Source organism: Astatotilapia calliptera, chromosome 13, assembly GCF_900246225.1.
Source record: "Astatotilapia calliptera chromosome 13, fAstCal1.2, whole genome shotgun sequence".
Taxonomy (NCBI): domain Eukaryota; kingdom Metazoa; phylum Chordata; class Actinopteri; order Cichliformes; family Cichlidae; genus Astatotilapia; species Astatotilapia calliptera.
This window is the reverse complement of record NC_039314.1, coordinates 13,152,406-13,175,710: the sequence shown is the minus strand read 5'-3', so window position 1 is coordinate 13,175,710 and position 23,305 is coordinate 13,152,406. Positions and strand designations below refer to the sequence as shown.

General features: G+C 38.2%; 4 protein-coding genes across 5 annotated transcripts in view; 3 read left to right on the top strand and 1 right to left on the bottom strand.

Annotated features, from left to right (window-relative positions):
* The window catches only part of LOC113034520 (peroxisomal N(1)-acetyl-spermine/spermidine oxidase), a 10,648-nt gene extending 8,189 nt beyond the window's left edge, over positions 1–2,459 (top strand). The window contains exons 3-10 of one of the 2 annotated variants that reach the window (XM_026189151.1): positions 1–128; positions 229–416; positions 605–780; positions 931–1,100; positions 1,280–1,365; positions 1,481–1,593; positions 1,722–1,876; positions 1,959–2,459. The exon at positions 1–128 is cut by the window's left edge and continues 3 nt beyond it. In XM_026189151.1, coding sequence (XP_026044936.1) covers positions 1–128; positions 229–416; positions 605–780; positions 931–1,100; positions 1,280–1,365; positions 1,481–1,593; positions 1,722–1,876; positions 1,959–2,111 — 1,169 coding nt within the window. In that variant the 3' untranslated portion in view covers positions 2,112–2,459. Of the gene's footprint in view, positions 129–228; positions 417–604; positions 781–930; positions 1,101–1,279; positions 1,366–1,480; positions 1,594–1,721 lie in introns of both variants that reach the window. The other variant, XM_026189150.1, reaches the window with a different exon arrangement.
* Positions 2,460–8,902: 6,443 nt separating this feature from the next.
* Positions 8,903–14,189, top strand: mtg1 (mitochondrial ribosome-associated GTPase 1). Its single transcript, XM_026189168.1, has 11 exons — positions 8,903–9,162; positions 9,287–9,351; positions 10,466–10,570; positions 10,650–10,736; positions 10,841–10,897; positions 11,261–11,351; positions 11,444–11,505; positions 11,591–11,687; positions 11,813–11,894; positions 11,996–12,108; positions 13,928–14,189. The coding sequence occupies exons 1-11, from the start codon at positions 8,988–8,990 to the stop codon at positions 14,023–14,025; spliced, it is 1,032 nt and encodes a 343-aa protein (XP_026044953.1). The 5' UTR covers positions 8,903–8,987; the 3' UTR covers positions 14,026–14,189.
* Positions 14,190–14,644: 455 nt separating this feature from the next.
* sprn (shadow of prion protein) lies at positions 14,645–19,425 on the bottom strand. The gene is made up of 3 exons (XM_026189197.1): positions 19,371–19,425; positions 18,556–18,687; positions 14,645–15,823 (listed from the first exon to the last, which is right to left on the bottom strand). Exon 3 carries the CDS (start codon positions 15,821–15,823, stop codon positions 15,356–15,358), a length of 468 nt encoding a protein of 155 aa, XP_026044982.1. The 5' UTR covers positions 18,556–18,687; positions 19,371–19,425; the 3' UTR covers positions 14,645–15,355.
* A 12-nt stretch (positions 19,426–19,437) lies between these two features.
* Positions 19,438–23,103, top strand: echs1 (enoyl CoA hydratase, short chain, 1, mitochondrial). Its single transcript, XM_026189167.1, has 8 exons — positions 19,438–19,604; positions 20,560–20,757; positions 20,859–20,986; positions 21,294–21,393; positions 21,891–21,995; positions 22,261–22,380; positions 22,472–22,539; positions 22,643–23,103. The coding sequence occupies exons 1-8, from the start codon at positions 19,514–19,516 to the stop codon at positions 22,706–22,708; spliced, it is 876 nt and encodes a 291-aa protein (XP_026044952.1). The 5' UTR covers positions 19,438–19,513; the 3' UTR covers positions 22,709–23,103.
* Positions 23,104–23,305: the final 202 nt, after the last annotated feature.

The following is a 23,305-nucleotide window of genomic DNA, read 5'->3' as shown; positions in this document are numbered from 1 at the left end:
GGGAGCTGAACGCTGAGGACATCTTACCTGCTCAGAAATTGTTTTTGGAGCTGATAAATGAAAGTTCCGATTTTCAGAGTCAAAGAGGAGAACCCTGGCCCAGTGTGGGTGATTTCTTACGGGCACAGGTAAATTTCTGGCTGTGTTTTTATCCACAGCAAATCATTAGTGGCATCTAGATTCTCACATGGATTGTGGGTGTTTTTCTTTGCTTGTTATCTGGTGTAGGTGCAACAGCACGCAGCAGAGAAATGGAAAGATGTTGATGAAGCCACCAGATCTCTGCGACTCTGTGTGATCAGTAACATGTTGAAAGTCGAGTGCTGTGTCAATGGGACTCACAGCATGGATGAGGTCAGCATGGGGGCCTTTGGCCTATACAAGACTCTACCTGGACTGGACTGTACATTCCCAGGGTTCGTACTCCTGACTCTGCATTTACACTGTGCAAAAACAACCATTTATTTTGTTAGGGCAAACAAGCAAATACTCAGTCTTAATTATTGTCTTAGTAGATTAGTCAGCCTGTAATGCAATTTTTAATTTAATTCAGTAAATTGTTGCAGCACATATGACTTAATAGTTATGTCCTTTGTTTGTACAGTGGCTATGAAGGTCTAACCCAGAACTTGATAGAAGAGCTCCCTGCTGGTTTAGTGACCTACAATAAGCCTGTGCGCTGTGTCAACTGGAACAGCGCAAAGAGCGCAGAGCCCGTGATGATTGAGTGTGATGGCCAAAAGCTCGTTGCTGATCACGTTATAGTCACCGTGCCACTTGGTAAGTTTCACACGCATAAAATGCTGATTTATACCTCAGTGTATGAAGGTTTTATTACTTAATTCATGCTCCCTTATTCACATAGGGTCACAAAAACAAGTACTTCCACATTGAGGCTCAGTGAATTTAAAGTTGTTGTCTTTTTGTCAGGATACTTGAAGAAGCACCACTCAACCTTGTTCCATCCTCCTCTCCCTCTGCACAAGCTGCTCTCCGTCCAGAGGCTGGGTTTTGGGACAAACAATAAAATATTTGTGGAGTTTGATTCACCGTGGTGGGATGCTGACTGTGAGGTCATCTTCTTCGTGTGGGATGATGAGGTGAGATTTCATAAAGGCATACTCAGCCACCTAAATAAAGATACTGTGCATGCTGTGTTGGATCTTAAACAGGAGTACATCAGCTCATATCTCTGTTTCAAAATGTTTGTAGGTTTATGCTGGTTGTTAGATTCTTTGCTAATGCTTGAATGTCTGTTTAATCCCTTTTCATACTTCAGGATGCTGTGGTGGACCAGGTGCCAGATGTGCAAACATCCTGGATAAAGAAGTTGTTTGGCTTCACTGTACTCAAACCCACTGAAAGGTCAACTGCTCACAAAATGCTAATGCTTGCCCAGCATTTTAGATTTGCACTGAGTGGTAAAAACATGCCAATTCGTACATTAACAGTGCAGTTCTGTGTGTGGTTTAATCTTCAGGCACGGTCACCTTCTCTGTGGCTGGATTTCTGGACATGAGTCAGAGTACATGGAAACACTGTCTGAACAGCAGGTCACAGATGCCATCACACAACTTATTCGCAGGTTTACAGGTGAGTCCAGACAGATCATAAGTAGTGAGAAATGCCAGATATTCCAGTGTCATTAGTTTCACAAGGACTTACAAAAGTCATTTTAGAAAGATATGTTTTGGGGTTTGTTTGTTTTTTTGCATGTTTAGGGAACCCCATCATCACTCCAAGGAGAATCCTGCGCTCCCAGTGGTTTCACGATCCGTGGACGTGTGGATCCTACAGTAATCTTGGAAAAGGCTGTTCAGAGCAGGACCTGGACAACTTGATGGAGCCCCTTCCACCAAAAGGATCAAAATCACAAGTAGCTACATATTATGTTCACACTCAAACCACCAGAAACATCATTAAAGGTCTAACACTTCTTTCTAATTTGCCTCTTTCAGCCCCTGCAGGTGTTGTTCGCTGGAGAGGCAACTCATCACTGCTACTTCTCAACCGTCCATGGAGCTGTTCTCACCGGGTGGAGAGAAGCTGATAGACTTATCTCGCACTACTCACTCATTACTCCTTCTGAGTTTCCAAAGTCAAAGTTTTAAAAAATTGCTCTTTGCCACTAAAAAGCTCAAATTTACTATAATATAAAAATGTACTTCACTTTTGATGTGTTACATTATTTTTAAACAATGAAAATCAGAGTGAATATGAAGGCTTGCTGCTAACTTGAGGATGTTTAATGGGCCTCACTGGTACTTTCAACCAGTACAGGCAACACACACAGTGTGTAGAATAATGATGTGTTGACATGAATAATGGTTGTTAATACTGACTGTGCAAATTTGTCATTTGAGGACTGACGATAACTGACTGAACTTTCCTTTTGCAAACTCGAATTGTTGCGTTTGGACTGATTTTAATTAACTATGAATAAACTGTATTTTCTAGTGGATCGGCTTTTTGTGAATGTAATTTTTAGGAACTAAGCACATCTCCTGACATGATGCATTTTAAGGCAAATATTACAAGGTCCTTCACCTCAAAAATGCTAGAACAGCTTTAAAATATGACTTTTTAGCTGTTTTTTAAGCACGCTCACAGAGTCCACAGATCTCAGGCACAGAGGAGAGTTTGGGGCCTCAAGGATCTGCTGAGGATGTATGGATTTAAAGGTTCACTGAGGTAGGCTGGGGCTTGTCCATGAAGAGCTCTAGAGCAGCAGTAATGCATCTTCACCTGCTGCTAATTTGTAAAGTATAATATACTTTAACTTTTTATTTAAGATTTTCTGCCTTTAGAATCATCAAAGTCCTTCTAAGTCTCATCATCCAATACCGTTTCAGATCACCAGTCAAATCTTAAAAAATAAATTCTAAAAAAGTTTGTTGATTGTAATATAGGGGTTCAACGGGGTGAAAATGTATCACCTCTTTGCAATCTTTTTAAATGATTTTGAGTATACAATGAATAGGTATTATAATGACTGCAAAATGAGTGATGATGATGCTGAGGTCTGTGTAAGACTTATTGTTCTTACGTATGCAGATGACACTGTAGTATTGTCAGACTCAGAGACAAAGCTATAGAAGCCTGTATACCTGTTCTGACTCGTCTCCCCAATGTGATGTTTGTGTAATTTCACTGCAGGCAACTGCAAGTGGCAAATAAAGGCTTCATCATAAGAAGAAGAAGACTTTAAATGCAGTAGAAAGATATTGTGTTGACTGGAAACTAAGTGTAAATTCTAATAAAAGTAAAGTTTTTGCAAGAGGTAAAGTAAGAAAATTCCATGACTTCAAATTTGGAATTTCTGTATTACAAGCAGTGGATCGTTATGCTTATCTTGGTGTCACATTTAATTACAATAACCACTTGAAAGGGCTATTAAGTCAACTGGGGCAGATTTGGAAAGCTCTATAGTTTGTTAACTAAAGCTAGAGATCTGGGATTATCTGTTGAAACTCAGTTACAGTTATTTAACCAGTTGCTCTTACCAGAGGCGTGGGACCATGAAGACATTTCATTAATTGAATCTTAAAGCAAGCATTTCAATATACAGGATTTTATTATTTATGAGAACATACCAGAGTGGTGAATGATAGCTATAAGACCACTTACTGAGATGAGTATATCTGATATTCTGAGACAAAATTGGAATTCCAAAATTATTAAACATTTTGGAATTCCAATTTTTTCCAATAAATTACAGAATATTTCAACAAGAGATCAAACTGGAATAAAATTTGTGTAGTTTCTATTTTGTGTTATCTGGAAAAGGTTTAGATGCGGTGTTCCCAGTCATTATGGGTAGATTGTATGTAGTTATATGTACCAAATGTTTATGTGGACTTTGTAGATTAGGGAAACTTGGAGATGACTCTCATTACTTGTTTGAATTTAGTCATTTTAAGTTGCAAAAACAAACATGTCTGCCTGTGTATTTTAGGTTGAGACCAAATGTTTATAAGATGGAGAAGTTGTTTAATACTAAGAATATTGTTAAGGTGCGTAAACTTGCAAAATTTTATAAAGAAATTGTATATAAACGTGGATATGTGATTTGTTGGGAGAATGAAATATAGCCTAAAAGTCTGTACCAAAATAGGGTTTTTAAAGGCTTCCCCTTGAAATAATCTCCCTACCACCATCTTTGACACCGTCATCAGTTTTTATTCAATGACACGGAAGATTTTCTGCCCAGCTCAGGTGTTCCTGCAGGGGGCGGTAGCAACTTATACGAACCTGAAAAAAGTAGAAGAAGTCGTCTTCATGCCGGTGTGTCTGCCAGAAACTGATTGCCGTCCGCGGGAGCGCGCGCAGCTGCTTAAAGCCGCAGCGCCCGGATTACTTGCGTTGCCAGCTACTTCCGTGCAACTGATACAACGTGGGGGGAAAAAAACCCAAACACAGTTATGCCTTTGTTATTAGGCAAAGGTATGCATTTATGGAGCTTTAACGTTTCTTGTAACCGAATTATGACACTTATCAGAAGGTTGCTTTCAGTGTGTAGCGGAGTCACGAATGACTACACGCATCACGATGGAATAATTAATGCCTACAGGTTTAGTATGTCTACTCTTGTTGTTCATATTTGTTATAAGACTGTCGAATAGTAGTTAAAACAATAAAGACCTATTGTACCACCATGACTCTTTCTTGTTTGTTCAGAATAACGACTGAGAACATGGCATTTTAGCGCTACCAAAAAGTGATTGTGGCCTATAACTTGTCACTGAAACAATATTTCGGCTTCAAACTTGTTGGATATATTCCAGAGGGGTTACATGTGATATATTATATCCCAAAAACTCTCCAAGAACTGCTGAATAACTTGTACAGGAACAATAAAACTGATAATATGCCATTTTCAAGCTGCCAAAAAGTGATTGTGGACTATAACTTGTCACTGAAACAATATTTCTGCTTCAAACTTGGTGGATGTCATTCAGAAGGGTCATATGTCAAATATTACATCTCAAACAGTCCCTTAGAAATGCTGAATAACCTGTAAAGGAACATTAACATTGATAATATGCCATTTTCAACCTGCCAAAAAGTGATTGTGGCCTATATCTTGTTAATGAAATACTATTTCTGCTTCAAACTTGCTGCATGTCATTCTGAAGGGTCCTATGTGACATATTATATCTCAAACACTCTCCAAGAACTGCTGAAAAACTTTTAAAATAACATTAATACCGATAATATGTCATTTTCAACCTGCCAAAAAGTGATTGTGGCCTATATCTTGTCAATGAAATACTATTTCTGCTTCAAACTTGCTGCATGTCATTCTGAAGGGTCCTATGTGACATATTATATCTCAAACAGTCCGTTAGAACTGCTGAATAACCATTAAGGGAACAATAAAACTGATAATATGCAATTTCCAACCTGTCTGTGAAGGTTCTCAGTCATCCAGGTCATCGTAGTTTTTTTCAAAATTGTTGGATATCATCCAGAAGGGTTACATGTGATATATATTATGTCCCAAACACTCTCCAAGAACTGCTGAATAACTTTTAAAAGAACATTAATACCGATAATATGTCATTTTCAACCTGCCAAAAAGTGATTGTGGACTATATCTTGTCACTGAAATACTATTTCTGCATCAAACTTGTTGGGTATCATCCAAAAGGGTTACATGTGACACATTATATCTCAAACAGTCTCTAAGGACTGTTGAATAACTATTAAAGGACCATTAATACCCATAATATGCCATTTTCGACCTGCCAAAAAGTGATTGTAGACTATAACTTGTCACTGAAATACTATTTCTGCTTCAAACTTGGTGGATGTCATTCAGAAAGGTCATATGTCAAATATTACATCTCAAACAGTCCCTCAGAACTGCTAAATTACCATTAAGGGAACAATAAAACTGACAATATGCAATTTTCAACCTACCAAAAAGTGATTGTGGCCTATATCTTGTCACTGAAACAATATTTCTGCTTCAAACTTGTTGGGTATCATCCAAAGGGATGATATGTGGCACATCATATCCCAAACAGTCTCTAAGAAATGCTGAATAACTTTTAAAGGAACATTAACATTGATAATAAGCCATTTTTAGCCTGCCAAAAAGTGATTGCTGCCTATAACTTGTCACTGAAACAATATTTCTGCTTCAAACTTGTTGGGTATCATCCAAAAGGATGATATGTGGCACAGCATATCCCAAACAGTCTCTAAGAAATGCTGAATAACTTTTAAAGGATGCCATTTTCAGCCTGCCAAAAAGTGATTGCCACCTATATCTTGTCACTGAAATACTATTTCTGCTTCAAACTTGCTGCATGTCATTCAGATGGGTCATATGTCAAATATTATATCTCAAACAGTCCCTTAGAACTGCTGAATAACTTGTACAAGAACAATAACACTGATAATATGCCATTTTCAAGCTGCCAAAAAGTGATTGTGGACTATAACTTGTCACTGAAACAATATTTCTGCTTCAAACTTGTTGGATACGATCCAGAAGGGTTACATATGATATATTATATCCCAAACACTCTCCAAGAACTGCTGAATAACTTTTAAAAGAACATTAATACCGATAATATGTCATTTTCAACCTGTGCATAAAACGTCAAATTTAAAAAATGTTGTAATTCAAAAATAATACAAAAAAAGGATAATGGCCAAATGGAAACAGGTGGGAGGAGATCTGCTTAAACACATTAGGAACACCAAGTAATAGGAAAGACAAAACAAACGGTAATAAAAATGTCATTCCAATACAGCACTTATTAATTGAAACGAAAACCAAAAACAAATAACAATTACATCCAATTAAAGAAGAAACCACCAGTTAAACTAAACTAACAAATAGACCAGAAACAGGGGGTATAGCAGAAGCTCAACACCAGTAAACCATGGAACAACATATATATTAATTCTTTGCATACAGTAACTATACTAACATGTTAGGAAACACAAAATAATTGAATCATCCTACAAACAAATTGCAATCAAAGCTGAACTCTAATGTTGTGAACAACACAGAAACACACACAGCAACACGAACATAAATTAATGAATTAATAAACAAATTGAACAGGTTGAAAATGGCATATTATGGGTATTAATGATCCTTTAAAAGTTATTCAGCATTTCTTAGAGACTGTTTGGGATATGCTGTGCCACATATCATCCTTTTGGATGATACCCAACAAGTTTGAAGCAGAAATATTGTTTCAGTGACAAGTTATAGGCAGCAATCACTTTTTGGCAGGCTGAAAATGGCATATTATCAATGTTAATGTTCCTTTAAAAGTTATTCAGTATTTCTTAGAGACTGTTTGGGATATGATGTGCCACATATCATCCCTTTGGATGATACCCAACAAGTTTGAAGCAGAAGTATTGTTTCAGTGACAAGATATAGGCCACAATCACTTTTTGGTAGGTTGAAAATTGCATATTGTCAGTTTTATTGTTCCCTTAATGGTAATTTAGCAGTTCTGAGGGACTGTTTGAGATGTAATATTTGACATATGACCTTTCTGAATGACATCCACCAAGTTTGAAGCAGAAATAGTATTTCAGTGACAAGTTATAGTCTACAATCACTTTTTGGCAGGTCGAAAATGGCATATTATGGGTATTAATGATCCTTTAATAGTTATTCAACAGTCCTTAGAGACTGTTTGAGATATAATGTGTCACATGTAACCCTTTTGGATGATACCCAACAATTTTGAAGCAGAAACATTTTTTCAGTGACAAGATATAGGCGGCAATCACTTTTTGGCAGGTTGGAAATTGCATATTATCAGTTTTATCGTTCCCTTAATGGTTATTCAGCAGTTCTAAGGGACTAATTGAGATATAATATGTTACATAGGACCCTTCAGAATGACATGCAGCAAGTTTGAAGCAGAAATAGTATTTCATTGACAAGATATAGGCCACAATCACTTTTTGGCAGGTTGAAAATGACATATTATCGGTATTAATGTTATTTTAAAAGTTTTTCAGCAGTTCTTGGAGAGTGTTTGAGATATAATATGTCACATAGGACCCTTCTGAATGACATCCACCAAGTTTGAAGCAGAAACATTGTTTCAGTGACAAGATATAGGCCACAATCACTTTTTGGCAGGCTGAAAATGGCATATTATCAATGTTAATGTTCCTTTACAGGTTATCCAGCAGTTCTAAGGGACTGTTTGAGATGTAATATTTGACATATGACCCTTCTGAATGACATCCGCCAAGTTTGAAGCAGAAATATTGTTTCAGTGACAAGTTATAGTCCACAATCACTTTTTGGCAGGTCGAAAATGGCATATTATCAGTTTTATTGTTCCTGTACAAGTTATTCAGCAGTTCTTGGAGAGTTTTGGGGATATAATATATCACATGTAGCCCCTCTGGAATATATCCAACAAGTTTGAAGCCGAAATATTGTTTCAGTGACAAGTTATAGGCCACAATCACTTTTTGGTAGCGCTAAAATGCCATGTTCTCAGTCGTTATTCTGAACAAACAAGAAAGAGTCATGGTGATACTGGTACAATAGGTCTTTATTGTTTTAACTACTATTCGACAGTCTTATAACAAATATGAACAACAAGAGTAGACATACTAAACCTGTAGGCATTAATTATTCCATCGTGATGCGTGTAGTCATTCGTGACTGCGCTACACACTGAAAGCAACCTTCTGATAAGTGTCATAATTCGGTTACAAGAAACGTTAAAGCTCCATAAATGCATACCTTTGCCTAATAACAAAGGCATAAATGTGTTTGGGTTTTTCCCCCCACGTTATATCAGTTGCACGGAAGTAGCTGGCAACGCAAGTAATCCGCGCGCTGCAGCTTTAAGCAGCTGCGCGCGCTCCCGCGGACGGCAATCAGTTTCTGGCAGACAATCACTTTTTGGCACAACACCGGAACAAAAAAAGCTTGACGGCAGATTCGAGTCGGGATGTAAACAGTGAGACACATGTCTGTTTAGTGCATGCAGTTGAGTCAAAGTAAGTGTTCTCTTAAAGCAAATGAAGGACGGTGGATATACATTTGGGTAAATAGCATGAAACTGTACCAGGCACTCCGTCATGTCGACAAGTTCAGAACCGTTTTCGACTTTGGCGGACGGGAAGTGGCTCACTGGTTCCCCGGACACATGGCTAAAGGTGACAGCTTCGGCTTTACATTGGCTCTAAAGTGTGGTTTATGGTGCTTTTGAAAATGCGGGTAATCTGGTGTTCGAGGTCATTTCTTGGTCACATAGTTGCTGAAATAATTTGTTCTTTGTAGGACTAAAACAGATGAGAGCCAACCTGAAGAGTGTGGACTGCATCATAGAAATACACGATGCCAGAATATCCTTTTTATTATATTACACCATAAAACAGTATCATCTTTTAAATAAAAAACAAACAGTGGTGTATTTAATTGTATCAAAATTCCAATAAAAACCGTATTTTCTGGAGGGTGCTGCATGATGCCAGCTGTCATAGCTTTTATTGTTGATATTTGGACATTATGCCGTGTTATTTTGTTAACCAATACCTTAATAATCGATGAGAGATTTTGGCATATTTTTAGGGTGAAAAATCTTTTATATTGGTGTAATTTTAATTTTAAGCCTGAATATTTTTATTTATAAAAAGCCCTTACCTCTACCTAAAGTACCTCTGCAACATCAGCGGATATGATGGGTTATGATTATATGTATAGATAATCTATACACTCTTAAAAACAAATTATTTTATAGACAACATAGCAACATAGCTTTGACAACAATTAAGCTTTGACTTTGAAATGGGGAAAAATGGTGTATATAGGTAGTGAGTTTTTTTCTATTTTTGATTTTCTTAAATATATTGAAGGACAGCAGACAAGGTCACATAAGAAAAAAGAGCAAATTGATATAAACATTAACAGTGTATATGGATTTTATCACCCTTTTTAATCCTTAAGAGAAACTCTTAAGAATAAGAACATTTTGTGCAAAAGGTACTCTATGCACCATGTTAACATTTTCATTGTAGAAGCGACTTTTTTAAGGCACGGCAGGAAAATAAAACAGGAAAGAAAAAAGCACATTGGTTTGTGATTCGGAGTAACCTTTTAAACTTTACTTAAAGAAAGAGCTACAGGAGAGACAGAGAGTTTTCACTATTATGCCAATAAACATGGTGCATAGTTGTGAAAATAGAAGGTGCATCACTGTGAACTGATCTGGGAGATGCACATGAGCTGATTTAAAAAAAATATATATTTATCTATGCAAGATTTTGGCAAGATAACAACTAAATTATGTAGAAAGTGGTTTAGTTTAGTTCAGAGCTTGTTTACCACCTGAGCAAGACAGGTGTTTCTAGTCCTCTACTAAGTACTCCACGTGTGTTCTGAATTTCAAAAATAGCATGTGGTCAGGTGATAATTTAAAACTGCGGGAGCCCTGTGATGTTAATCCTTAACTTTAAAAACATCCCATTCTCTGGAAGAAACCCGGTGTTTCAGGACACACTGAGTGCCAAACCACATTTGCTAATTCTCAACAAGATGGACCTCGCTGATCTGTCCAACAAGCAGGTACAAATTCTTGCAGCAGCTTTGGCAGAGTCGCATGTCAGCAGCATTTTACTGTACTACAGCTACATTTACTCTGCAGAGAATCCTGAAGAAGCTAGAAAAAGAAGGGATGACACATGTTCTCTTCACAGACTGCTTAAAGCAGAGAGACCACAACATCAAAAAGGTAGAAAAACATTTTACTGTTTGCAGCCATTTCCTACACAGCTAAAAAAGTTGCAAAAGTTATGAGCACAGATGTGCAAACTAATTCTGTCTTCTTTTCTTTAGCTGGTGCCAAAGGTGATGGATATTATTGCAAGCAAACCACGCTTTAACCGAGAGGAGGTACATTCAGTCTGGACGGTTAAACTATATTGTTTTAGTGCTCTGTGGCAGAGAACATATATCCTCACTGCTTCTATACAACCTCAAATTCAATTTCTTGCACAAGATATGAGGTATGTCCAGAAAAAGTGCCACAAAACTATAGAAATTGCACTCATATCCTCACCATGCTGTGAGTTTTGCCTATTAAATAATGACACGTCCCTCCTTATTGGCTATCTTAGTCTTTAAGCTACAAATATGGAAGCAAATTGCTCACCAGTGTCTTCTATGTTGAAGAAATTAGTTTTCTTTGAATGTTACATTTTCCTACTTCATTGATTTTATTTAAAATGCAACCACATTAACGTGTTAAACTTTCAGATTACAAATTACTGCCTGATGGTGATTGGAGTGCCCAATGTTGGGAAGTCGTCTCTTATTAACTCGTTGAGAAGAACAAATCTAAAAAAGGGTAAATGCAGAAAAGTTGTGGATTGATTTGAAGATTTCAGTATAACTTTCACCTCCTCATTAACGAGTGTTGCACTTGTACACTAATTTCAGGTCGTGCATCTCGAGTAGGTGGGGAACCAGGAATAACCAAAGCGGTCCTAACTAAAATTCAGGTGTGTGTGGAGAATGCGTTTGCCTTTGTTTGTGTTTTGATGGTCTGATCAACCATCCAGTATTTATAACTGCTGCTGTCCTCAGGTGTGTGAGCGACCCATAATGTACCTGTTAGACACACCTGGAGTCTTGCCTCCTAAAATTGAGAGTGTTGAAACAGGCATGAAGCTGGCCTTATGTGGTATGCAGATTTTTTTTCTCCCTAACATAATTATTGTCAGTTTGTATATATGATAAAATTATTTTTTTCCAAATAGTTGGATTTCTTGTTTATACAGAATGATTTGAAAATCTGTTTTTCTCCAGGAACTATACTGGACCATTTAGTGGGTGAAGACATCATTGCTGACTACTTACTCTATTCTCTGAACAGGCTAGGAAAGTTCAGGTGGAATTTTTCTTTCTCCTATTTTGTGTTCATGTGCATTTTTTATTTTTTTTATTTAGCTTTCTCTTGAATGTTTACTGTAAAGATGTGTTTGTGTGCAGTTATGTGGACAAATATGATCTCCAAGAGCCTAGTGACGACATCCAGCATGTCCTCAAACGCATTGCTGTAAAACTTGGAAAAACTCAGCGGGTCAAAGCGATTACTGGAGTGGGTAAGACACTGCTCATCCTATGCATACAACTGCTCTGTACAGTGTAATTAATGATTTATTTATCAGTGATTTGGTTTTATTTATTTGCTTTTTGACTGGGAACAAAATTGATGCCACTGCCTTGTCTGTGTTGCAAGCAAGCTTTGTAGTTTAGCATGAAGGCTTGAAATGGGGATAAAAAAAAAAAAAAGTCTGCAGGCAGGAGCTTTAAATAGATATTTTTTATATATATTTAAAAGTAAAGTAAAGAAAAAAATCTTACTATTCCTAAAAAATAAAAGTGACTGCTTATATGCAACTGGCCATTTCCTTAGTTACTATTACTGGGTCAAGATCTGAAGACTGTGGGTCACCGCGTGGTCTTCTGCAACTGTAGCCCATCTGCTTCAACATTTCATGTGATGTGTGTTCAACATTCCTTGAGTTACTGCTGCCTTCCTGTCAGCTCAAAGCAGCCTGACCATTCTTCTCTGGCATCAACAAAAGCATTTTCACCCAAAGAACTGCCACTCACTATTTTCCCTTTTTCTGGCCATTCTCTGTAAACCTTGGAGATGGCCGTGTGGCCATGTTCATTCTCAGTTTGAACTTTGGTAAGTGGTCTTGATCATGTCTGCATGCTTAAATGCATCAAGTGACTGGATGATCATATATTTGCTTTAATCAGCAGTTTAACCTACTGCAGTACCTTTTTTGAACTACTTGCCTTGGAGTCATTTTTGACCAGGACATGTCCTTCAACGCACATATTAAACAAATATGTAAGACTGCTTTCTTCCATTTGCGCAACATCTCTAAAATTAGAAATATCCTGTCTCAGAGTGACGCTGAAAAACTAGTTCATGCATTTATTACTTCCAGGCTGGACTACTGTAACTCATTATTATCAGGATGTCCAAAAAACTCGCTGAAAAGCCTTCAGCTAATCCAAAATGCTGCAGCAAGAGTCCTGACAGGGACTAGAAAGAGAGAGCACATTTCTCCTGTTTTGGCTTCCCTTCATTGGCTTCCTGTTAAATCCAGAATTGAATTCAAAATCCTGCTCCTCACATACATGGTCTTAAATAATCAGGCCCCATCTTATCTTAATGACCTTGTAGTACCATATCACCCTATTAGAGCACTTCGCTCTCGCTCTGCAGGCCTACTTGTTGTTCCTAGAGTATTTAAAAGTAGAATGGGAGGGAGAGCCTTCAGTTTTCAGGCCCCTCTTCTGTGGAACCAGCTTCCAGTTTGGATTCGGGAGACAGACACTATCTCTACTTTTAAGATTAGGCTTAAAACTTTCCTTTTTGCTAAAGCATATAGTTAGGGCTGGACCAGGTGATCCTGAATCCTCCCTTAGTTATGCTGCAATAGACTTAGGCTGCCGGGGGATTCCCATGATGCATTGAGTTTTTCCTTTCCAGTCACCTTTCTCACTCACTATGTATTAACAGACCCCTCTGCATTGAATCATATCTGTTATTAACCTCTGTCTCTCTTCCACAGCATGTCTTTTATCCTGTCTTCCTTCTCTCACCCCAACCGGTCGCAGCAGATGGCCGCCCCTCCCTGAGCCTGGTTCTGCCGGAGGTTTCTTCCTGTTAAAAGGGAGTTTTTCCTTCCCACTGTCGCCAAAGTGCTTGCTCATAGGGGGTCATATGATTGTTGGGTTTTTCTCTGTATCTATAAAGCGCCTTGAGGCGACTTTTGTTGTGATTTGGCGCTATATAAATAAAATTGAATTGAATTGAATTGAATTCACGGGCAATCCTCATGGTTTGTTGCACTTTTCTCTTTTAACGGTTCAATCCCTTTTTTTCCTTGTCTCTTTCAGGAAATGTTACCATCACAATACCAAACTACACAGCAGCAGCATATGATTTCATAAGAGCCTTCAGGAAAGGAGAGCTGGGTCAAGTAATGCTCGACTGACCAGAGTCATTTTACCGACGATAACTAAAAACTGTTTCTGGATTTCTTCAAGAGCATATTAGTCTGTGTCTGCACTGACATGGTGCAGTTTTTTGGGCTTGTGGATAATGCAAAAAGTCACCAGACTCCTGCATGACTTGTAAATAAAAGACATTTATTAAATAGTCATTCTCAGTTTTGCTTGTAGGATACATGAGACAGATATCCAGGGTGGTGTAAACAGGATATTTATTGGCATAAAGACAGTGATAACAAACTCTTTAATTATTATGTACATCAGTGTAGCATATAATAGAGTGCACTTGTAAATGTGGAACAGTCTGTTGCTCCTGAGTGTCTTTTGTAGGTAGATAAAAATTTTTTTTTTTTTGGAAGATGTAAACACCGTGAAAGCCTTCCAGAGACACCGGTCGCTTTTGAGAGCAGCGGTAGGTTTGCCTCTCATCCATGTCATGATCACAGATCTCAGATGAATTTCAGGCGTTATTAGAAAAGAGTGAACTATTCAGAATGCGAAGACGATTGTGGAAAACTAGCTGTCCCAAAGCACAGCACTCTTACTTATTCTGTTATTTAAATTATTGTATAAAGAACGAAATGAAATGTGTTTCATTGGTTGAGTTTGGAAGCTGAACAAAAACACGTATTTTCCTCTGTAAAATAAATAAGTCCATATTTCAGAGAAAAATTACTAATACTGTTTGATTTCAGGGGTGAGAAAATGCTGGTGCCAGGTTCCTTTCAACTTAATAAATGTTATAAAGTAGCTGATAATCTGTACTTCCATATTTTAAATGAACTGCAGCAAGTCCAAACTTTATATTAATACACCGGTCTGCTTTTAAACACAGATAGATTCTCTCATTTGTACAGAGCTGCAGTACAAGTCACTTTTTATTTTGTGCATATTATTAAAAGTATATATTTTTTAAATTTGGCAGTAGTTAAAATTGGCAGAAAGCAGCTCGGTTAGACTCTGAAGAGTCATTGGCATTTTGCTGATATGTTCTTCAGTGAAATACTAAGATTTAAGCTTTAGGGGTGGAAATTGACAGTAGTTCTGTTATATATGCAGAGATGAAGTCTGAGAGGTGAAATGTCCCCATGAATACTAAGCTGGTAACGCAGCCTGTTGTTTGCCGGTTGGAAAAACTGTAAAAAGTACAGTACAGTGATGCTTTTGTCATTGTTTTGTTCTGCTCCTGTGTGGCCGCTCTAACTGGTCTTACCCGTGCAGGTTCCAGTCAGTCCTCTGCATTATAATCATAACCTGGATGGAACTTCGGTTCTAGATCCAATCACAAATGTATCCTACAAATCACCCAAATATCTACAGTATACTGTCCATCAAGAGTCCATATTTAGGAGAAAACATTGTGATAATGACAGAAACTACTTTAGAGAAAAAAGATCCATTTTGAGTAGAACCTGACATTAGAGCATCAAAGTAATTGGTCCTGTTGTAGTAATCCAGCTCTTCCTCCGAGTTGTCTGTGTTGCCGCGTCGGTAGGCAGATGCGTACCATTTATCTGCCGTTAACGCCACTGCTGCCCCTGCTGCTGCTGCACTTGCCACCCTCACCGGTGACGTCCGGCCGGCCACCCTGAAACGAGAGCGGGTCCCGCCGTAAGCGCCTCCTCCCCTGTAGGTCCCTGCTGTGGAGCTGCGGGAGGGTGACCCTCGAGAGGAGCCCCTGGACCCTCCACGTCCGCCTTTACACAGCGTGGGCTCAAACAGGAAGGCAGAGAGCAGGAGGCAAGTCCAGCATGTTGCAACCACCTGGTTCATCCCAGACATCTGTACAGGAAGAGGACACGATGGCACATCTTAAACCTTCCTTTGATGCAGTGGTCAAATAAGACTTAAAATATTTTGTCTGTTGTGCAAATATATAGGAAGTATTTGTCAATTTGCATAGTTTTAAGTTTGCATATACAGTCATCATGGTAATGTGGGTCTTTTAATGATTTCTTTGGGCTGCTCTTTTTCTAGACCACGGTGATCATACAGCATACATCTTTCATGACTTTAACCTCCTAGGACCTGGCGTCCACATATGTGGACATCACATTTTGGGTTATTTAGACCAAAATACTAAATCTTGCTCTACAAGGGCCTGATATCTACTTACACGAACATTATACTGCAACTGTTATATTGAAATTTTAAATGAATATCCTCATATGTGGCTCTCATTTATCTTAGAAACAAAAATAAGGGAAAATAAATCTGGTAATACTTTGGTTTTACATTCATCAGGTCCCAATCAGCCCAAATATCAAAGAGAAATTAAAAACGCATGCCATGGAAGAGTTTGGGACTTAGGAGGTTAAAAATGAAGAATTGGGTGCACAAGTTTTAGCTGATTTTGAATTTACTTTCATCAACACAGGGTCAAAATGATACATACAATATGTGCATACATACCCACTAATATTTTGTTGAATAAACCTTAGCAAGTTGCACCTCAACCAGATGCTTTTGGTAGCCATTAACAAGATTCTGGTATAATCATGGCTACATATTTGACCACTCTTGTTAGAAGAATTGGCAAACTTCAAAAAAAGGGTTGAGGTCAAGGCTTTGGGAAGGTCATTCCAGAAACGTAATGTTAGCCGGCTGTATCCATTACAAAAACAGTTTCTTCATTACTTCATCCACTTTGTGCAATGTACCAGTGCTGCTGGCAGCAAAACAGCCCCACAGCATGATGCTACCACCACCATGCTTGACAGCTCGTACAGTGTCCTTAGGTTTGAAAGACACATCTTTAGTCCTCCAAACATACCTCTTGTCATTGTGACCAAATGTCAATCTTTCTCTTGTCTGACCATAAACCTTTTTGTCAGAAGACATTTGACTTGTTGATGTGGGCAGCGAAAAATTTCAGTCAAGCTCAAAGGGGCTTCGTTCTTGGTCGGCACCATCTCAGTCCATGACAATGTCGTTTCACTGTGGACAGTGACATTGGTGATCTAGCAGTTTCCACTTCATGGCAGGCTTGAGCTTTGGTGGTTCGTTGATTTTCCCTGAACACCCTAACCAATTTCCTCTCATTAGACAGTGTGGGTCTTCTACCAAACCATGGCAAAGTGCTGACATATCTGAATAAGTTATACTTACATTTGAACAGATGATCTTAGAATTGGCAGGCTTTTTTTCTTTATACAAATAGCTCTAAGACACCTTCCTTACTTGTGTAAATCTACAGTTCTCCTTAGATCCTTACTGAGTTTTTTAGCCTTACCCATTGTTCTAAGTATTGGACAATCCACTAAGTGTCAAACAAATCCTTTTTATGGTGGCAAAGAGACTCTATCAGTTGTAGTCAATCTTGACCTCATTAAGCTAAAAGACATACAAAGGTCTCTCTCTCTCTCCCCCCTATACATATATATATATATATATATATATATGTATGTGTATATATATATATATATATATATATATATATATATATATATATATATATATATATATATATATATATATATACATACATATATATATATATATATATATATATATATATATATATATATATATATATATATATATATATATATATATATACATATATATATGTATACATATATATATATATATATGTGTGTGTGTGTGTGTGTGTGTGTGTGTGTGTGTAGATAGATATTGGAACTGTGTGGATTAGAGAAAGCAGATTAGAAAAAATAAATTCAGACGTTTGCACCCGATTCTTGCTTTTCAAAGTCATTAAAGATGTATGCTTTAGAGTCATTCCATCATAAAAATGTAGCATCCCGACTGTCATAAAAATGTATATGCAGTTCCATAAATTTGCTGGGAGTGTGAAGGGTTCCTATTTTTATTTCCAGTCCCACAGCTTTTGAGGAAACAGCTGTATGTCATTAGTTTAATGACTTCTGTGCACTGATTATTTTTGCATAAAATTAGAAAACCACCATATGTTTGTGTGACACAATGTGTTTAAAGAAATACCAGCTAATGAGCATAGACAGCACTGTCTATGTTACTGACCCCCCAAAAATTGATGTGTCCATTTAATGCTCAGTGCTTCTATTGCACATCACTCCCCTCTCCATTAGAGTGGAACAGTTTAAACAGAAATATGCTAAGCAAAGAAAATTGCATTTGGGTCTCAGCCTGCAGTGAGACTACATGCAATAATATTCATAAAATGGAGGGTTATAAATAAAAGGCAAAAAATAATAATAATAATATGGCGTGTTTGTTGGTAGCAATAGGCCATCGTTTGAAATGCTAGCAGGAAACTGGGCCACTGTTTTCAAAGATTAAAAAAAATTTCTTCGACAATATATGTTCCATATCTTAAAACTTGTCCTTTTATACAAAATTGTCATATATATGCATACAAATGCATCGACAACGCATCCTATTTGATTGTCTTGTACATTCTCATAAATTAGCACTTTCATGTTACAGCCTGATCATCGATTTAAAAAAAAAAAATCATAATTATATATTGGATTTATACACCCAGGTTACACGCTACATCAAAACAGACTTACCTTTATTCCCTGGTGTTGTTAAGCCCGTTAATGGGTTGGTACTCGGAGGAAAGATGGAGGGGATTGTCGTGTACGGCGCAGGCTTGTTCCATCTGAAGGATGCGAGAGCGCGCAGCACGCTCACAGAAACATCTGAGCATCAAATATTGTTATGCTGACTTCAATAATTCTTCATAGGCATTTTATAATATCAGTTTAGATTCAATGTTTTTTTAATTAGTTTTTTAAAAATGATTTCGCGATCTTATTTATGTAGAAAGTAATTAAACCGGTGTATTTCCTCTGTATATATGAAAAGGTATATCTGTATCATGAACTCATTTTACATCGTTGGCCACACAGGGCTCACTTTTAATCTTAAATTGACCGAACTAGCGACCTTCCCCTTTCTGTAGATACGTTTAAATACATATCAATTCAAATAAATAGGCTGTAAGCAAAAGAAGTTTAACAGCAGGTCTCGGTTTTACTATGTGATTATTATAAGCTTTTCTATATGAAAAGCTACTGTAGTAAATTAAAGAAATATGTCAGAACGAATAAATACATGTGTAAAATTACAGAAAAGCTTCTCGTTGCATATTGTCTTGAAAATTAGGTCTTTCTTTTTTAAAATACAGTTAAAAGTCAAAAATCTATGCCCTCCTTCATATAGTGCAAAACCATCCAGTGGGCGGATTGGCGTCTTTGTCAGGCGTATTCTATTCTAGCCTTATGTTTGACTTATAATAATATATGAATTTAGTGCAAAAACAGGAAGATGGTGGAGAGGACAGGGATATTTCATCACGTATGTAGAAGGAAAAGTATTTCACCTCCGCAGACAGCAGGTGGCGGTAGCGCGAGTTTCTGTCACGTGCTCGTTCACGGACAACACCAACAAATAAGAACCAACAGGAGGCGAGCGAGAGCTGCTAGCTGCTCCCGAAGCAACTTATCTGACGTCCATCCTGCTGTCATGGCCTTCCTCTGCCGAAGTGCTGCTTCGCTGCTGAAGCCCTACCAAGCTGCCCCGGCCGTGCTATCCGCAGCCCGCCTCTACAGCTCAGGTGTTTTTGTGTGTTTGTGGTTTAAGCGCCACCGTGTCTGCAGGGGTCAGTTTGTTGCAGCTGCACCAACAGCTGCTACAATGTCAAAAACCTGCGTCACTGTCTGTGCGACGGCTTCACGTTTAGGGCAACAGTTTATGTGTTGTCGATGGTGTTTTTGCATCGCAAAGTCTTTGTTTGCGGAGCTTAACAGTGTGAAAAAGTCCCCACTTTTGTCAATGTTGTGTTGTGTGCGGTTTGCAAAGGTAATTTGAACGTGGCATCTTCCAGGTGCTGACCGTTTAGTCTGTGCAATTTATTATTATTATTATTATTATTATTATTATTATTAGTGGTGCTACTATTGGCTTTTTGAAGGACATTCAAAGCTGGATGTTGTTCCATTTTTTGCTCTGTTCCCTGTCGAGATAATCCCACACTGTTTCAATAATACAGAGGCTTAAGCTCTGGGGAAGCCAATCCATGTCCTTGGTATGCTGAAAAATTAAATTATTGCCAATCGCATGCTCTCCATTTGGTATTGCATGGTGGATCAAAATCTTCTGGTACTTCTTTGTGTCTGTCCTGAAAGACGTGAGCCTCAATTTAATGAGACTCTAGCTCTAAATACCAGGTTAAAGGTGCAGAGTAATTTGAACATTTAATACAAATAAATGCTGTAACTTTGCTCACTGTCTGAAGCCATACTACTAGGCTGTTGGTGTTAATCCTTAACTGTTTCTTGAATAATCGACCTTGACTTTTGAAATCAGTGTTTTATCAGTGAGGAATTAAATGTCCAGGGTAGTCAGATCAGACATTAAAGCTTTTATCTTGCCTTGTTTTTTTTTTTTTGCTGTATTATTATAAAATACTTTCAAAATAAAATATTAAAAAATAAAATGAGGACAGTAACAGCATAAGTTACATTGGAAGTTTTTTTTTTTCGTTAATGTTGAATTTTGTCTTCATGCAGGTGGTAACTATGAGCATATTTTGGTGGAAAAGCGAGGCGAGAAGAAAAACGTGGGTTTCATTCAGCTGAACCGACCTAAGGCTCTCAATGCTCTGTGCGACGGGCTGATGAAGGAGGTGGGACAGGCGCTGGATGCGTTTGAAGCTGATGGAGACGTCGGCGCTGTCGTCATCACTGGCAGCGAAAAGGCCTTTGCTGGTGAGGACTTTTTTCTGTCCTTGTATTTGCAGATTTCCTCCTTTTTGAAGGCACGTAAAACTGTTTAAGTGAACTTGAGTTTGGTGTGGACTTTTTTGCAGCTGGAGCAGACATTAAAGAGATGCAGAATCGAACATTCCAGGAGTGTTACGGTGGAAACTTCCTGGCTCACTGGAACAGAGTGTCCACGGTGAAGAAGCCTGTGATAGCAGCTGTCAATGGATTTGCTGTAGGTTTCAAGTTTTGTTTTTTGTTTTTTTTTCTTTGCTTGTTTTGACATCTGGGGTTTTCATGTAGGCTTGTTACTGTCGATAAGTGGGGGATCAGGTTGGGTTGGTAGCCATTTTTAATTCTTCAAAAATCTGAGCGTTCCTGGTTGGGCTCTTTTTAGGACAGTTTCGAGGCTCAGAAAGTGGATGTCACACTGTAGAGGGTCATCATTGTTAAAACTAAGGACAACAGAAGTAATATGTTCAGTTGTATCATCCAAACAGCTCCTGCTTTGGTGTTTTTATACGTGCATTCTGCTCTTTCAGCTCGGTGGAGGGTGCGAGCTTGCAATGATGTGTGACATTATCTACGCCGGGGAGAAGGCTCAGTTTGGCCAACCAGAAATCCTGCTGGGGACCATTCCTGGTAAAGTCTAATTTATGGATTACTGTACTTTTCTATTAAACTGCACCTCTTTACTAGAGGCTGGCTTTTTGAGCAGTCGATTGTAAAGCTTTTCTGCTCATCGTGTCACTTAAGTTGTAGGTCGCATGTGACAGTTTTCACATGACATCCTGTGTCGCGAGACACAATCTTTATGGCGCATTGGCCTGCTGTGCCGTTTTAATGAGAATCCTGCACAGAAACTCAGAGACATACTGACACATAGAGAAAGATGATGGAATTGTTTGAAAATTGAAAATTGTTTGAATTTGTGGAAGAAACTCGACAAAGGCTTCTGGTTTTGACTTCTTCTCTTCCTTATCAGCGTGTATGACGCAATATTGTCTGAGTGGCAACACCTATTGCGTAGGAGAATACTGCAGTGGCTTTTTGCACCTTAACAAGTATAAATGACTGTATCTGTGTGATGACATCACTGAGGCAGGTTTATTGACACCTTAACTTCTCTCTGCCTGTAGGGTCGGGTGGCACCCAGAGGCTGACACGTGCTGTGGGCAAATCCCTGGCGATGGAAATGGTACTAACAGGGGACAGGATTGGTGCTCAAGAGGCAAAGCAATCAGGTAATGACAAAGAGCACTGCAAAGGCGCTTAAGGTTCTACAAGTTTCTGCTTTATATAAACAACCTTTTCTTAAAAAGATTATTTTTAGATTGTGGTTCTGGTACTTTTACATACAGGAAGGTACTGAATAGTTCTGCACCTGGATAACAGCAAAGCTAAACTGCACAGAGTCTGCTTTTAAACAAAATGTGACATGAATAGTGTGTCAAATAAACTGACTTCTTATATTTATTGTTCTCAACTGTGTATCTTTGTGTTCCTTAGGTTTGGTGAGTAAAGTTTATCCCGTGGACCAGCTGGTGTCTGAAGCCGTAAAATGTGGAGAGAAGATCGCTGCCAACTCCAAACTCGTGTCTGCTATGGCTAAAGAGGCTGTTAACGCAGGTATGCACATTTTAAAAGGCTAAATATTCTAAAACCGACTGAGCTGAATATGTTGGATGTTTTATCTGACTCATCTTCTGTGTGACGGCAGCTTTTGAGCTGACTCTGGCTGAGGGGAATCGCTTGGAAAAGCGCTTATTCCATGCTACATTTGCAACGGTGAGTAGAAGAACTAATATGGGATTAAGTGAAAACAGTGGAGTCAGATTTTAATAATCAATCCATGATCTACTTTTGTTTTGTTTTTTTCCCTTCCCTACAGGATGACCGTAAAGAAGGCATGACTGCCTTTGTGGAGAAGAGAAAGGCCAGTTTCCAGGACAATTAGAAAAGGAGCAGATGAAGATCACAGTCAAGAACACAAAGTTTCTGATATCAGTGGCTCACTTCCTTGTGTGTAATATGCTGAGTGATGCAAAAATCCAGGATTATTGGAATTTTCCAGCTGCTGGGACTAGGATTTGCCACCATGTGAGTGCACAAGAGTGTCTCTCTCACTGAAGCCCCATCTGATGAGGATCAGCATCAAAATCAAATGGAGTCGGGGTGCAAGGGGGTTGAATGTGAATATGATTTGATCTCTGTGATTATAGTCAGTGTGTAGCAGGTGGTGTAGGGCATGTGACATGTACTGACTTTGCCTTTTCATTTGTCAAACATTTCTATTTTGTAGGCAAGTTATTCTGTACATTTTACAAATAAACCCTGGGAGTGGCAAGAAGACATGGGAAGACTTTATTGATTATTCACTTGTAAACATATTAGTTTATTCCATTAAACATTTTTCATATTTTACATATTATATTTTTCCAATTTCATATACATTGTGTTTGGTTATTGGCAAGCAGGGGCTGATTTGTAACATGCTAACAAAGCACATGCTTACCAGCTGCTTTGTTAGGTACGCAGGTTAAAAATATCTCAT

Excerpts from the sequence above, each read along its gene's own strand:
- sprn (XM_026189197.1), bottom strand. The coding sequence starts at position 15,823 with ATGTCTGGGATGAACCAGGTGGTTGCAACATGCTGGACTTGCCTCCTG.
- mtg1 (XM_026189168.1), top strand. The coding sequence starts at position 8,988 with ATGCAGTTGAGTCAAAGTAAGTGTTCTCTTAAAGCAAATGAAGGACGG. Across the intron at positions 11,688-11,812 it reads CATGAAGCTGGCCTTATGTG|GAACTATACTGGACCATTTA; the intron begins GTATGCAGATTT and ends GTTTTTCTCCAG. Across the intron at positions 12,109-13,927 it reads CAAAGCGATTACTGGAGTGG|GAAATGTTACCATCACAATA; the intron begins GTAAGACACTGC and ends TGTCTCTTTCAG.
- echs1 (XM_026189167.1), top strand. The coding sequence starts at position 19,514 with ATGGCCTTCCTCTGCCGAAGTGCTGCTTCGCTGCTGAAGCCCTACCAA. Across the intron at positions 20,758-20,858 it reads CAGCGAAAAGGCCTTTGCTG|CTGGAGCAGACATTAAAGAG; the intron begins GTGAGGACTTTT and ends ACTTTTTTGCAG. Across the intron at positions 22,540-22,642 it reads TCCATGCTACATTTGCAACG|GATGACCGTAAAGAAGGCAT; the intron begins GTGAGTAGAAGA and ends CCTTCCCTACAG.